We start from the raw sequence: 14049 nt of genomic DNA on the forward strand, positions 1-14049 counted from the left end.
CTACAAAGTATGTTCTTTGGTTCTTGGGTGGAATACTTGGTAGATGTCTGTTAGGTCCATTTGATATATGCTATTGTTTAATTCAGATGTCTCTCTGTTAACTCTCTGCCCTGTTGACCTATCTAATGGAGACAGTGGGGTATTGAAGTCCCCTACTATTAATGAGTTGGGGTTAATTTGGGTCTTAAAGTCCTGTAGTATTGTTTTTATGAAGTTGGGTGCACCAGAGTTTGGTGAATATATGTTCATAATTGTAATATATTTTTGTTTTATTGTTCCTTTGCTCAGAATGAAGTAGCCCTCTTAATCTCTTCTGATTAGTTTTAGTCTAATGTCTATTTTGTCAGATATTAGAATTGCAATGCCTGCTTTTTTCTTAGTACCATTTGCTTGGTATATATTTTTTTTCATCCTTTCACCTTAAGATAGTGTCTGTCCTTCAAAGTGAGATGAGTTTCCTGCAGACAACAGAAAGATGGGTTTTGTTTCTTAATCCATTCACCTAGTCTGTGTCTTTTGACTGGGGAGTTCAGTCCATTAATATTTAAAGTTATTAAGAAATGATATGTATTGAATCCTGTCAATTATATTTCTGTTTACATTCTTGATATAGCTGTACTTTTCCTCAGTTATACCTTCATTGAATTTCTTTCTACACCCCCTTGGGTATAGTCATTCTTTTTTTCAGAGCTTTGTATTGCTTCCAGAACTCTCTGAAGGGCTGGTTTTGTGGACATGAATTCCTTCAGCCTATTTATGTCATGGAAGATTTTTCTTTCCCCTTCGACTATAATAGACATTTTGGTTGGGTATAGTAATTCATGTATTCTTAGAAGAGCTGGTTTTGAGGACATGTATTCTTTTAGGTTGTTCGTGTCATGGAAGATTTTTCTTTCCCACTCAACTATAATAGACATTTTTCCTGGGGATAGTATTCTGGGTTGGCATCTACTGTCATGTAAACCTGGGAATACTTTGGTCGAGGCTCTTCTGGCTTTCATAGTTTGCACTGAAAAGTCAGCTGTAATCCTAATGCATTTTCCTTCATATGTGACTTGTTGTTTCTCTTTTTCAGCTTTCAGTATTGTCTCTTTGTTCTGTACACTTAGTGTTTTTAGTATGATGTGCCGTGGAGATCTTCTTTTCTGGTCCTGTCTGTTTGGTGTTCTATATGTATCTTGTATTTTTATGGACATGTTTTTAATTTTGGGAATTTTCTTCTACGATTCTGTTGAAGATCTGGTCCATGCCATTATCTTGGGATTCTTCTCCTTCCTGTATGCCTATGATTTGTATGTTTGGTCTTTTTATGGTGTCACATAATTCCTGCATATTCCATTCTTGGCTTTCTTAAATTTTTCATAAGCTTTGCTTGAGTCGTCTATCTGTCCACTTTATCTTTCAGTCTCAATATTCTGTTTTCCATTTCATTCATCCTATTGGTGAGGCTTTCTCCTGTGGTTTCTAATTGGCTTACTGAGTGTTTCACGTCTTTTTTCATTTCAGCCTGTGTAGTCTTCAATATTTCTAGCTCTTTTCTGAATTCATTCAGAAGTTTATCCCTATCTTCCTTCAGTTCTCTGATTTGTGTTCTTTAAATTCACTGAATTCTTTTATCATGTTTATAATTGTTCTTTTGAGTTCCATGTCCTGCATTATCTCTAGGGGGTTCTCATTGTACTCCTCTAGAGGACTATTGGTATTTGGTGGGGATATGTTACTTTGTTTTTTCGTATTACTATTTTTTCTCTGTGATTTTGATGTGAATTTCTTTTGTAGTTTCTGATTCTTGTGTGAGACTCAGGTCTTCAAGTTTAGGTCTGCTTCTTTTTGTAAACGTTATGTGCCTTTTTGGTTTATTTTTGGGCATGAAAAGCTGGTCAGTCTAAGCTTGTGGTTCTCTCTTTTGATTTTATATTGGAGTGGCCAGATTGCTTTTGTCTTCAGGAGTTCCCACAGAGGCCCAATTCAGATGAGGATCAGATGCTCTCAGGCTTTCTCCTAAGGCCTGAATCCCTCCAGGAAAGATTTTGGCCTCAGGAATTTGAGGGTTGGACTGGCCTCGTAGCAGTGCCCAGGAAAGATGCTGGTCTAGGCTGGTGGCCTTGACACTCAGTGATGTAAAGGGAGATGGGGGCGGGAAGAGGTCCCAAGAGCTTCTGAGGACTACACTGAGGAACTGGGTTGGTCTGGATGCAAAGGATCAGGAAATCAAAATGTCAGCCCAGGCATCTAGGAAAGAGGCTGGTATCTAGAAAAGAGGCTGGCAGGTTGTGCAGCCCAGGGAAGCAGAGGGAGGTGAGGGTGGGACCAGGCCCAGAGGGCTCCTGGGGACCTTGAGAAATAACTGGGTCCGGGTCTGGGTCGGGCCCTAGAGCTCAGCCCCAGTGTCCAGGAAATAGTCTGGCTAGCCGTGCAGCCCAGGGAAGCAGAGGGAAGTCTTATTTTTGAGACAGACTCACTACGCAGCCCTGGCTGGCTGGCCTGGAACTTGCTATGTAGACTAGGCTGGCCTTGAACTCACAGAGATCCACCTGCCTTTATCTCCCAAGTGCTGGGATTAAAGGTGTGTGCCACCAAGCCCAGCCCCTGTGCAATTAAATATATATTTTATTTATTTTTATTTTATATGTATGTGTTTCACCTGCACACATGTAAGTGCACCCATGACATGTAATGCCTGTGGAAGCCAGAAAAGCATGTTGGGTCCCCTAAAACCAGAGTTATGGATGGATGTGAACCTCAATGTGGGTGCTGGGAAGGGAACTGAGCTCCTCTGCAAGAGCTTAAAGTGATCTTAGCCACTGAGCCATTTCTCCAGTGCCCCCTATGCATTTTAAAAGTTATTACTTACTTTTATTGTATGTGTATGAATGTATTGCCTGCATGTCTGTATGTATATAAGTGCACCTATGTTGTGCACTGCCTGAGAAGGTCAGAAGAAGGCATCAAATTCCCTTGGAACTGGAGTTACAGACAGTTGTTAGTTGCCATGTGGGTGCTGGGAATCAAACTCAGGTCCTCTGCAAAAGCAGCCAGTGCTCTTAATCGCTGAGCCATCTCTCCAGCATCTCCTGTGCAATTTTAAAAAGATAATTTTTTTTTGGTCTTTTTGAGACAGGGTCTCCCTGTAGCCCCAGCTGTCCTGGAACTCACTATGTAGACCAGGCTGGCCTTGAAGTCACAGAGATCTGCCTGCCTCTGCTTCCCAAGTGCTGGGATTAAAAGTGTGCGCCACCACGCCCAGCTAAAAAGATAATTTTTAAGTGAAGGCAAAGTGGTGGTTTTATGCATCTAACTCATTAATGAATGAAGGAATTAAAGAATGTTGCAGATAGATGAAGGATAATTTGAAATTCTAAACTTGGAGCCGCACTAAAGAATGATGACTAGCAGTTTTTTAAAAAAATATATTTTATTTATTATTTTTATTTTATGTGTATGCGTGTATGGCCTGCTTGTAGGTAAGTGCACCCGTGTGGTGCAATGCCTGTGGAGGTCAGAAGAGGCTGTCAGATCCCCTGGTACTGGAGTTAGGGACAGCTATTAGCTGTCCAGTGAGGGTGTTTTACAAACAGATGTAAATGCAGTTTGTCCTGGGGTCAGTAATCAATTTCTTATGCAGACACCAGCAATTTGCATTTTTTGAGAAACATTTGCATTGTCAGTTTGCTGCAATTTACAGAGCTGTAAAAATAGCTCATAGGTAAGGAGCTGTGGGCATAGTCCACAAGTGTGGACTTGGTCTCCTCAAAGCCTTTTGTCCACTTTGATAGATGTTTCGTCCATTTCAAAGCTTTCATGATTTTTTTTCCCTACCCAGTGTTCATCATTCCTTGATGGATGTGGGATGATGGGCACTGCGTTATGAGACAGTGTGGCTTGGTTTATAGACTATTTGATCACAATGCTCAGCCTACTTAACCTTGTGAAAACCATATATAGTCCATAGGAAGGGGAATATGACTGGTATGAATACTTTGACTTTGACTGGGTGCCTAGAGAAAGGAAACTGGGAGAAGCCATGACACCTACGGGGCTGGGTATCCTGGGATTATATATTTCTTTGCTTTGGAAGGGTGGTAGCATAAAGTTGGGACCTCATTAGAGGGTAGGGCCTCATTAAAAATGGGTGTCAGCTCCATGGCTGTGTAGACAGCAGCAATCCTTCAAAGTGCTACAGGGTGTTTGCAAAACTGATTTAGAACAAGGTATGCTTTCTTCGCCCTTCTTGCAAAACTCATCTAGAACAAGGTATGCTTTCTTCTCTCTGCTCTGCCTTTTGGGGTGAGAGCATCTGGCAGCCTTTCAGGGCAAGGCTGACTCTGCCTGACTAGTGTGTAAACTATGGGAGTGGATGCTCTGTCTTTCCATGGCTGTCTTAGTTACTATTAGCAGCAGCATCACTAGATATCTGACTGAAGCAACTTAAAGGAGAAAGGATTTGTCTCACTCAGTTTCAGATGGTTTAGTTGATCATGGTAGAAGGCATGGTGGATCAAAGCAGTTCACAACACGGTGTGCATGCTAGTCAGCGTCCCCCACCCACTTTATTCAGTCTTGGACCCCATCCCGTGGGTGGTGCCACCCACATTTAGGGTAGATCATCCTCTCTCAGTTAATCTTCTCTGGAAACACCTTCACAGACACACTAGAGGTGTGCCTTACCAATCCCCTAGGAGATTCTAAATCTAGACAAGTTAACAGGCAGATTAACCATCACAACTGCTGTCTGCCTCACGCCCATCAAAGTGCGTGGGACATTGCAGGGAAAAAGAAAATATCTGTTTGCTGGATGCTTCATTCAGGAAACAGCAAAAATTAAAATAAATAAATAAAAATATTCCCTTCCCACACCTCCTTTATGCTGCATCTTCATTAATGGTGTGACTTTTCCCAACAGAGGAAGACCAGTCATTGACCAGAAAATTCGCAAAATGCAAGATGTAGTACTGCTCCACTCTTTCCGTCATCTGCATTCAGTGCTGACTTTATGAACTGCTGGTCCTAAGAGCTAAACATGGGTGCTCCAAGAGCCCATTTTCCTTCCATATCTGGCGTTTCTCTCAGCACTTTTCTAAAACGTCACTTAGGTTTTGACTCAAAAGCAAGGATCTGCTTCCTGTGTGTCCAGCTGTGATGGAATGAAAAGGTGATGCACAGCCCACTGGTTCCATGGACAGTCACCTTGTCACCAGTGAGGACAGTAGTGCTTTTGTGTGGTTTTCTCTATCTATGTTACAGTGGTTTTGGGGGGGGGCGGTGTTGAGGTAGGGTCTTAGTATGTAGTCCTGGCTGGCCTGTAATTTGCTGTCCTCAATCCCACAGAGATCCAACTGCCTCTGCCTCTGGACTAAAGGCATTCACCATCATACTCAGCCTCAAATTTTTTAATGTCTTTTTTTTATTATTGTTGAATTTTTTTCTTAAAACTATTAGAATGTGAATAGATTCTACATAGCAATATGCAATATGCTTATGCTAGAGTAACATTATTTATTTAGCTACATTTTTGATATTCCTTTGCTCATTTTTCAGTGTTAAGGCTTGAAGTGCAGGGCCTTGCACACCTTAAGCAAGTGTTCTCCCACTGAGTGACCCCTCTCCCCCAGCGCTATATTAACCTTTTTTAAAGGTAGAATACAAAATGTCTATCTCGGACTTACCCAAACTTTCTCTGTGGCTCATGGTCATGGCTTTGCTCACTGCAGTGAGGAGGAAGTTCCATCTGAGCTGGAAGCTGGCAGCCAGTTTGAGAAACTCCTCCTTGCTTCTGCTTGGCTGTTAGGTTTTTACGATAAAATCAGAAAGAACAGGCATGTTTTCAAATGGTGCACAGGCATTTTAAAAAGAAAAAGAATGATAAGAAGAAAGAGCAAGATGGCAAGATAAGAACGGAGACAGAGGCACACGGGGCCTTATTTCTGGTCTTGCAGTAAGGACTTAGTGGCTCTTTTTTACTAAAAGCCCTGGCATGTCACTTGGGTCTATAGATACCCACAGATACCTGATGAACCCTAAAAACGGGATTAAAGTTGGGCTCAGGAGACAGCTGTTGGTAAAGAGCTTGCCTTGTAAGTATGAGGACCTGAGTTCAAGTCTCAGAACCCACCTCAAAAAGCTGAACCTAGCCAGTCTACTTGGTGAGTTCTAGGCAAGAGACCTTGTCTCAGAGAATTACCTGGAAGCTTGAGGTCCAGATAGCAGCAGTGGAAATGAGAGACTCTGCCTCAGGAGCAAAGTGGAAGGAGAGAACAGACTCCAGAAGAGCTGTTCTTTAACACACACACACACACACACACACACACACACACACACACACAATTTAAAAAATATTTTGGGGAAAAAAGCAACCATATGAGACACAATACCTGAAGTAGTCCTTTAGCCTCCACACATGTGCACACCCACACATGTAATGCAACCCCATCCCAAACTAGTGTTAAGCCTGACATTTCTGCCTCCATTGGACTCCTCCATTCTTGGTTACCTTCTACAGAAGTCCCCTTGGATTCCAGGAGAAAGTGAACCATAAGAGTCCAAAAGCCTACCTTCTCCCACCGAGAGCAGCAACTTTCTCATCACTGACAAAACCTTACCTGACTAACCCTGACCAAACCACATTCAACCAAGGCTGATAAATTAGTACCCCAAAGACAGCGCGGAGAAGGCTGCTTTCTGGTGTAGCCACACTGCTCACAGTTCTTGTCCTGCTTTTCACCATTACCATTTGTTTTTGGGGTTAGTAGATAGACCTGAATTGTTAGAATTCAGGATGCTAGCAACAAATTTGCTCCATTTCCTATGGAGATGTTTCTAGGGCAGAGTTCTCTGAAGTAGGTGGAATGATAGGAAATTGGCTAATTTATTTCCAGTCCCCATAAAAATTTTAAAATGAGGTCACATGTGAATTGTGTTAAGTAAAGTTTATGGAAGGATACTGATTTGGACTGAGTTCCCGCACTGGGTTCCAACAGGGCCAAATGGAGTTACTTAGGTTAAAGATCTACGTCACCGACCTGAAAGTAAGGTGTTTTTGGCCTGTCTGAGAAACGAGGTGGATTGGAAAGGAGATGGGAGGGAGGGAGAGAAGGAAGGGGGAGTGGAGGGAAGAAGGGAGGAAAGTGGTGGGATAAAAAGAGAAAGGACCATGAAATTCTCAGTCCATTCTCCCCTGCGTGATATACTTTGAGAAATATAATATATTATCTTTTCTATCAACGGGTTAAATAAGACAAAGAAGGTTCTATCCTTAAAGAAATTTGTAGGGGCTGAGAGATGGCTCAGTGATTAAGAGCACTGCTACTCTTGCTGGGGACCTAGGTTTGGCTCTCAGTACCCACATAGTGGCTACCAACCATCTGTAACTCCTGTTCCAGGGCACCTGATGCCCTCCTCTGACCTCCTTGGGCATTGCACAACATGGGTGCTCTTGCATACATGCAGGCAATATACTCATACACATAAAATAAAAATGTAGTAAATAAAATTTTTTAAAAGAGAAATTTGTAAAAACACCATTGGGCTGAACTCTCTTCCCCATTCGCCATTTTTCTAAGATTAAAGTTTGTCCTCAAGGTTGCATTTTGATCTGAAAAGCTGCATTTTGCTTATCAGCTGTGCCATTTTGAATTAGCCAACCATGAGTGTGAGGCTGAACTCTGACCACTCAGAATGAGGCACAGGACTTCTTTGCTTTAGGAAGAAAACCCTGGTGGGGCTACTGCAGGGTGTGCTTGCTTCTTAGATTTAGAGCGATTCTGAACCTTCTACAGAAGGAAAATGCTTTTGCTTTGCCCAAATACTTTGGATTGCATGATAATTTTCTTGATGCCCCAGATCCATTTCTAACAATATGGAGGTGTCCTTTGCTTTAACCTTCATGATGAAGGTAACTTTCTATTCTTTCTTTCTTCAGCCTTTCCCTGTCTGTGAACACTGCCATTGTTACAGAGTGGGACACTCTGAACCACTCTGTTTCTGACTGTTGCCCAGTTCAGAAAATGTTCTTTGCTCAAATAAACTGTTCAATTCATTTTGCCCAAAGTGTTTCTTTAGCAGGTGCCACAGAGAAATGTTGAAGGGTGGTCTCACTGAAGTCCAGGCCTGGAGGGAGTGCCACTGGGCCGGTAGATGAGTGTAGACTAGCTTTTCTGCACACCGTGTCTTATTCTGACAAAGAGGCACAGGACCAACAGCACTCCCAACAGTGAAATGGGAGGATGAACTGTAAGCATAGGACTGGTGAGTCCTGAGTCCTGGCCCCTGTGTTCAGCAGAACTGAGGGCATCTGATGGCCCAGGTGGGTCTAACCTGACTGCTGGCAGGATGCTGCCATGTATAACTGAGAGCAGCATCAGGTCACATGTGGAATAAATTATGGAGTAGTGTGACTTTCAAATGCATTCAAATATGTTCTATGATGTCCCCAAGTCTTTCCTAAGTCTTAATCACATGCCATGTGGACCACCCACTGGCTGGCAACTGGATGCCTTTGAGGAAGAGATGGAGAGCCTGGCTGGAGATGATGAAATGTCCTTTTTTCTTTCCATCCTCACAGAAAACCTGCACACACCAAAGGGCTACTCTGAGCTTTTGGGTAGACCGGAAAAACCAATTTCTTTCCATCAGAGTGGGGTTCAGTGGAGTTCTGGGAATAACTTCTATACACAGCGGTGGGGGTGGGATTTAGGTCCAGGCACAGTATTTTTATTACTATTATTATTGTTATTATTATTATTATTTAAGGGTTCATGTAGCCCAGACAGGCCTGAAACATGCTTATGTAGCTGAGGATGACTTTGAGTTTCTGATTTTCCTGCCTCCACCTCCCGAAGTCTGGGATTACAGGTATGTGCGACACTGTGTATGGATTCTATGTGTTTGCTGAGGATCAAATACAGGGCCTCAGCCATGCTGGGCAAGCACCAACTGAATCATGTCTACACACCATGGGAGGTACTTCCTGAAGGCCAACAGGCAGGATCTCTGGGAATCATAAGCACCAGTGAGCATTCATCCCACCACCACCACCATGTGGCACTTCCTCTGTTTAGAAATCACTTGGGTCCAGACTGCAGGAGAGGAGAACAGTGAGAAACACAGCAAAGTTGGACGTTTCCCTCTGCAAGCATTCTGCCAAATGATATCGGCCAAAGCTATTAGTCATTTCTGACAAGCCCAAGGCTGTTTTATTGACAATAGTCTGTACTTGGGGTTTTTTTTTTTTCCTTCAATCAGCTAAGCTATTTTACAAAAACAAGCCCTTCAAATGCACACACACAAAATACCACTTTTCTAACATGCCTCATTGGTAAAGGCTTCAGGGAGAGGATGGTGGAGATGGGCCACTCATGGTGTCACATGGCTGGCAATGTGGACAAGCCTGTCTGGCTGCTCTGAGGCAAGACTGACATTGAGGGTTTCAATAGGCTCATCCTGGTTAAAGTTGGAGGCTGAGCGAGTATTTGGAAGTAAGGAGCAGGCCCTTAAAAGCCTGCATCAGTGACAAGCCTTCAGCTGCCCAGTGAGTCAATGTCTCTGCAGCCATGCGGTTCCCACCATGCCATGGGGGCTCTGAGTAAGCTGTTCCCAAGACCAACAAGGAGGGACACACACCTTACAGAATCTGCAACGACTGCTTTTACTACTTTTTTTTTTTTTTTTTTTTTTTTTTGGCCTAACTGCCTAGCCAATTCCTACCTCCTATTCTTATCATATGCGTTTTCCCAAAACCAAAAGGGAGGGCCCCCCCCTTTAAAAATCTTGCAACGCCTCTTTTTATTTTTTTTTTTTTTTTTTTTTTTTTTTTGAGGCAGGGCCTTGCCATGTAGCACAAGCTGGTTTTGATTTGCTAATCCTCCTGCCTCAGCTTCCTAATCACAGGTGTGAACTATCATACCCACCTCCTCTTCCTGAGGAATTTTCTAGTTTTCCCAGCAGTCTTCATGGACTCTGTTATTAATTTTACTCTTTTTCTTCAACTAAGAGGACAGGGATCTAGAGAAGGCCAGGCTGGGAGGGACATTGGGAATGAAGGCAGTGACAAGAGCCTTAAAGGAGAATGCCCAGAGCTCCTTCCCAGTACCTCGGTCCTAGGGCCTGGTTCTGGCTTTCAGGGTGCTCCTTCCCCATACACTCACTCTGCTCCCATTCTCTTTCCCAAAGCCTTGTCTCCCTCTCAGCTAATTTTAATTCTATGTGCCCTTCACATGTCATTTCAAGTCCCATTCTTTCTTCAAGGCCTTCTTTGTCAATTTATAGATGCCTGGTTTCCATAAAGCTTCCCGCAGCCCTGAGCTCCCCCTGCCAGTGGGGGCCACCGGAGTGATACTGTGGCTTCGTAGGGCCTTCTTGTCTGCTTGAGGCTGTTACCCATGCAGACAGGGATGGAAATCAAACCCAGGATCCCAGTGGAAGGATTCCCAAGAGTCATGTTGCCCATCCACATCCACAGCCAAGTCACACTTGAGGATTCTTTTTGTTTGTTTGCACACAGGCGAGGCAAGTGCTCCACTGTGGACCTACACACTGCCCAGTCCATCTTTGAGTTTTTCAAACACTTTTTATTGGGATGGGTCTGTAAAACACCCAGATGGATATTGCTCTCCCCAAATAGATAGAGCCTCCCCTCCTTCCCACAGTCTACTGACTGTGTACACCCTTACCATATGTTCATAGATACACTGACCTACATTCATCTGTATGAACTCATCCTCCATTCTAACACACACCCGCTTACCCAAGCACATACATATGCATGCAGCCTACTCCCCACACCCTACACCTCCACTCACATACATGCATGCCACCTCACATACATATTTTCCCAAACATACAAGTGCACACACACATGCATACATGCACACACACGCATACACTGTGTATTATGCCACCTTCCCGTTCTCTCCCTTGCCAGAGAAGTGACAGTCCACTTCCTTGTCTTTAACACTCACACATTTGTGACCAACAGAACTTTAGAACCTCCTTCTCATGCTCACAGTTACAAAGAATACTTCAAAGGGATCCCCCTAGGCCTGCACTCTTTGGAAAACGAAGAATGAATTCTAAGATGGGTTTGCCACATCTGTGGTCATCTAGGTCAGAGACATGCTGGCCAGTGATGGGTACTTGAAGTTATAATTTAGCTAAAAGATCAACGCCCACTTCTTTCCTGTAAAAATTCAGAGTTTTGTACCTTGAAGACAAGTGCTTGGAGGTTTGAAGACACGCAATTCAGAAATTCACAGAGATCAGTTGATGTTTCCAGTAAAGAAATTAAACAGCCTAAACCTACAAAGGAACAAAACGAAATGAACAAAAGATTGCATGCATGTCCTAAGCAACCCAGGGGATAGTACCTGAACACCTGAACAACCATTCAGAGGGCCGTCCCAGGGCCTCATGCTCATCTTCAACACAAAGGATGAGTTCCCTGGCTCGAATTTGCACCTCCTTGATCACGTTCTCGGGAATCATTCGGTCCTATCTCTGCCACTTGTTGGAATGGAAAGAAATGTTTTGAAACAATAACCCCACCTTGTAATTACACAGAGTCTGGCTTCAGATGAGCTCATTGCACGATACAGACATGACCTCACCTATTCTTGACATTTTCACAAATGAGCTGATTTTTTAATGCTATTTAAGTGATGGGAGACATCAAAGACAGTAAGTGCCTTGCCTGGGGTTATGCACTCAATCAGGCTGAGCTGGACCCTGTGCATGACGTCAGATCTGGGGGTTCCACCTGAACAGGTAGCACTGCAGGAGGAGGAACTGTGCTCCTTCCTTCCTGGGTGCAGCTGTATAGCATGTGAGTTTAGAAAAGCAGCAAGTTGCTGCAGCCCTGCTCAGGCATGGTCATGGTTTATCTGGACTTCAGAAACATGCCCTGCAGGCACAAACAGTCTGAGCAACATGCTGACCCCTGGCTGGACTCTATCTCCAAGGGACACAAGGGGATGCCAGTGTGCACCAAGGCACCCTAGGCAGACCAAGAGGAAGTTTGCAGGTACCTAGGCACCATGTGCCTTTCTGGGCTCCTTAGGTTGAGGCTGGGGACAAAAACAGGGTATGGTTGCCACCTGGGATCTTGGAGAGCCAGTCTTCTCAGAGGGAGACCTTTAGGCTTTTACTGTTTAGAACTGCTGCCCAGACCCCTGAGATTTTCCAGTTAGGTGTTAACCTTTTCATTGTTAGGCTGAGGGAAGAGAAATATCCCAGGGCCAGGGAAGGGTCTCGATTGGGGACAGCCATAACACTAGGGACAGGGAACACAATCAAGTGACAAGTGGAAGGGGGTTAATGGGCTCTTTTTACCAAGTATGGATATATTTCAGAGGCTTAATAACTGGCACAACCTTGCCAAGGTCAACTCTACTTCAAGGTCAAAGAAAGAATAAGATCATTTGCAGGTGGTTTATATGTTGCTGAATCCATGTATCCGTCTGGTTGTGAGAACTGAAGTGCCCCTATGTGTCAGCAGCTCACTAGATGGCCCGAGATGAGCACAGCTGACAACCTGAAGGAGCTTGCAGGGACTGGTGAAGCCACTTTGGACACAGCTGAGTCACCTGGGGAGGGGCTGTACCTACAAAGGAAGAAGCTTCCAGATCTTCCTGAACCATTCACCCAGGGAATGGCTGAAATAACACAAATAGGAGCCTGGAACCCATTCCTCTTCTGGCAATCACCATCTGACAGCCCAGAGATTGGACCTTCACCCATAATCTGGGGACAGGTTCATAACCACTCATAGCACCCCTCTCAAAACAGCATCCAGGATCTCCTGGAGTCTGGAAAGGTTTTTATATCACTGTGTTTGTCCCTGACCCCAAATGCAGTACAACAGTGCATCACTAGCAACTCATCTCTTTATAGAAGAAATATTTTCCCCTTGGAAAATAATTACGAATGTAGGATGGTAAATGGCAAAAAAGTTTTCATGCTTCACATAACTTGTTTGTGAAGAAGGACCACTTGCTGAAAAGCACCATTGCTAAACTTCACATTGTTAGAATTATACTTGGTAAAATCTGGTGAGGCACAGCACTAACTCCATCCAGTTCAGAAAGTGTGGAAGAGACACATGAATCTGTGTATATACAAGACAGATGCGGCAATGAATTTTTTCCCTGAGGGAGATATCTTGGAAAGAAATATTGCCAAACAGTGACACTGAAGCCTCATCAATGTGCGCACTTTCTCAGCAAACATGTATTGGCACTGATGCCCTGTCTGATGCTTGGGAAGGTCCTAGGAGCACAGTGCCATAGGGGACTTTGTCCCTTCAGAGTAAATACTATTCTGCTGTCTGAGAACTTCCTAGAGATAGCCATGCTGGCCCAAATGAGCCCCCAACACTCTGTAGAGAGCACTGTGAAAGAGAGTTACATTTCATCTCTGTGTGGCTCTCCAGCTCCTCTTCTTGGCCTGAATCACCTTCCAGGACCTTCTTAGAAATATAGAAAGAGCCTTCACTGATGATGGCATGCAGATCTGACTTCAAGAGGCTGACCCTTCTGTTGTTCTTCAGGACCAACTTCATGGTCTAAGGATCAGGAAGGAGAATAACGATTCAGCTGACTTTGCTTGGCTCATCTTCCTCCATATTACAGAGAATTTTATTGTTGTTGAGGGGAAGGAAAAACACCTGTGGGTGTCATCCATTAACACCGAATCTCAAGTGACACTTGAAATGTTCAAGCTGCACACATTCTAGACCCTCTTGCCAGATATCTGCCACTCTTCTGCCTTCCTATTCTCCCTCCAGTCAGTGGCTAGCAAACCCTCCTGTCTGCCCCCTGCCCTGTGGGCATGTGGGAAACTGCTCTTAAGGGAGACATAGAGGCTCACTGCTCACTTCAAGAAATGCTTCACTCCCTCCTGGCTGCTGGGCTGCAACCTACCTTCGCCATGTTGGAAAGGTAGGTCTTTCTTCTGAGTCTTTGGACAAATCCAGTGACTTCTGTGAGGAACACAGACAAGGCCATTATTGGTAGCCCACCCTCCAGCTCCCTTGTGCAGGGGGTAGGGGAGGAGCCCCTG

The 14049-nt window shown here is 44.1% G+C and overlaps 1 protein-coding gene across 1 annotated transcript in view; it reads right to left on the bottom strand.

Annotated features, from left to right (window-relative positions):
- Positions 1-14049, bottom strand: part of Rfx8 (RFX family member 8, lacking RFX DNA binding domain) — an 84299-nt gene that overhangs the window by 15915 nt on the left and 54335 nt on the right. The window contains exons 10-13 of the mRNA XM_008845915.1: positions 13911-13969; positions 13396-13552; positions 11198-11292; positions 5667-5781 (exon numbers count right to left, since the gene is read on the bottom strand). Coding sequence (XP_008844137.1) covers positions 5667-5781; positions 11198-11292; positions 13396-13552; positions 13911-13969 — 426 coding nt within the window. The remainder of the gene's footprint in view (positions 1-5666; positions 5782-11197; positions 11293-13395; positions 13553-13910; positions 13970-14049) is intronic.

The sequence above is a fragment of the Nannospalax galili genome, unplaced genomic scaffold, assembly GCF_000622305.1.
Source record: "Nannospalax galili isolate Female #2095 unplaced genomic scaffold, S.galili_v1.0 scaffold182, whole genome shotgun sequence".
In the NCBI taxonomy this organism is placed as follows: Eukaryota; Metazoa; Chordata; class Mammalia; order Rodentia; family Spalacidae; genus Nannospalax; species Nannospalax galili.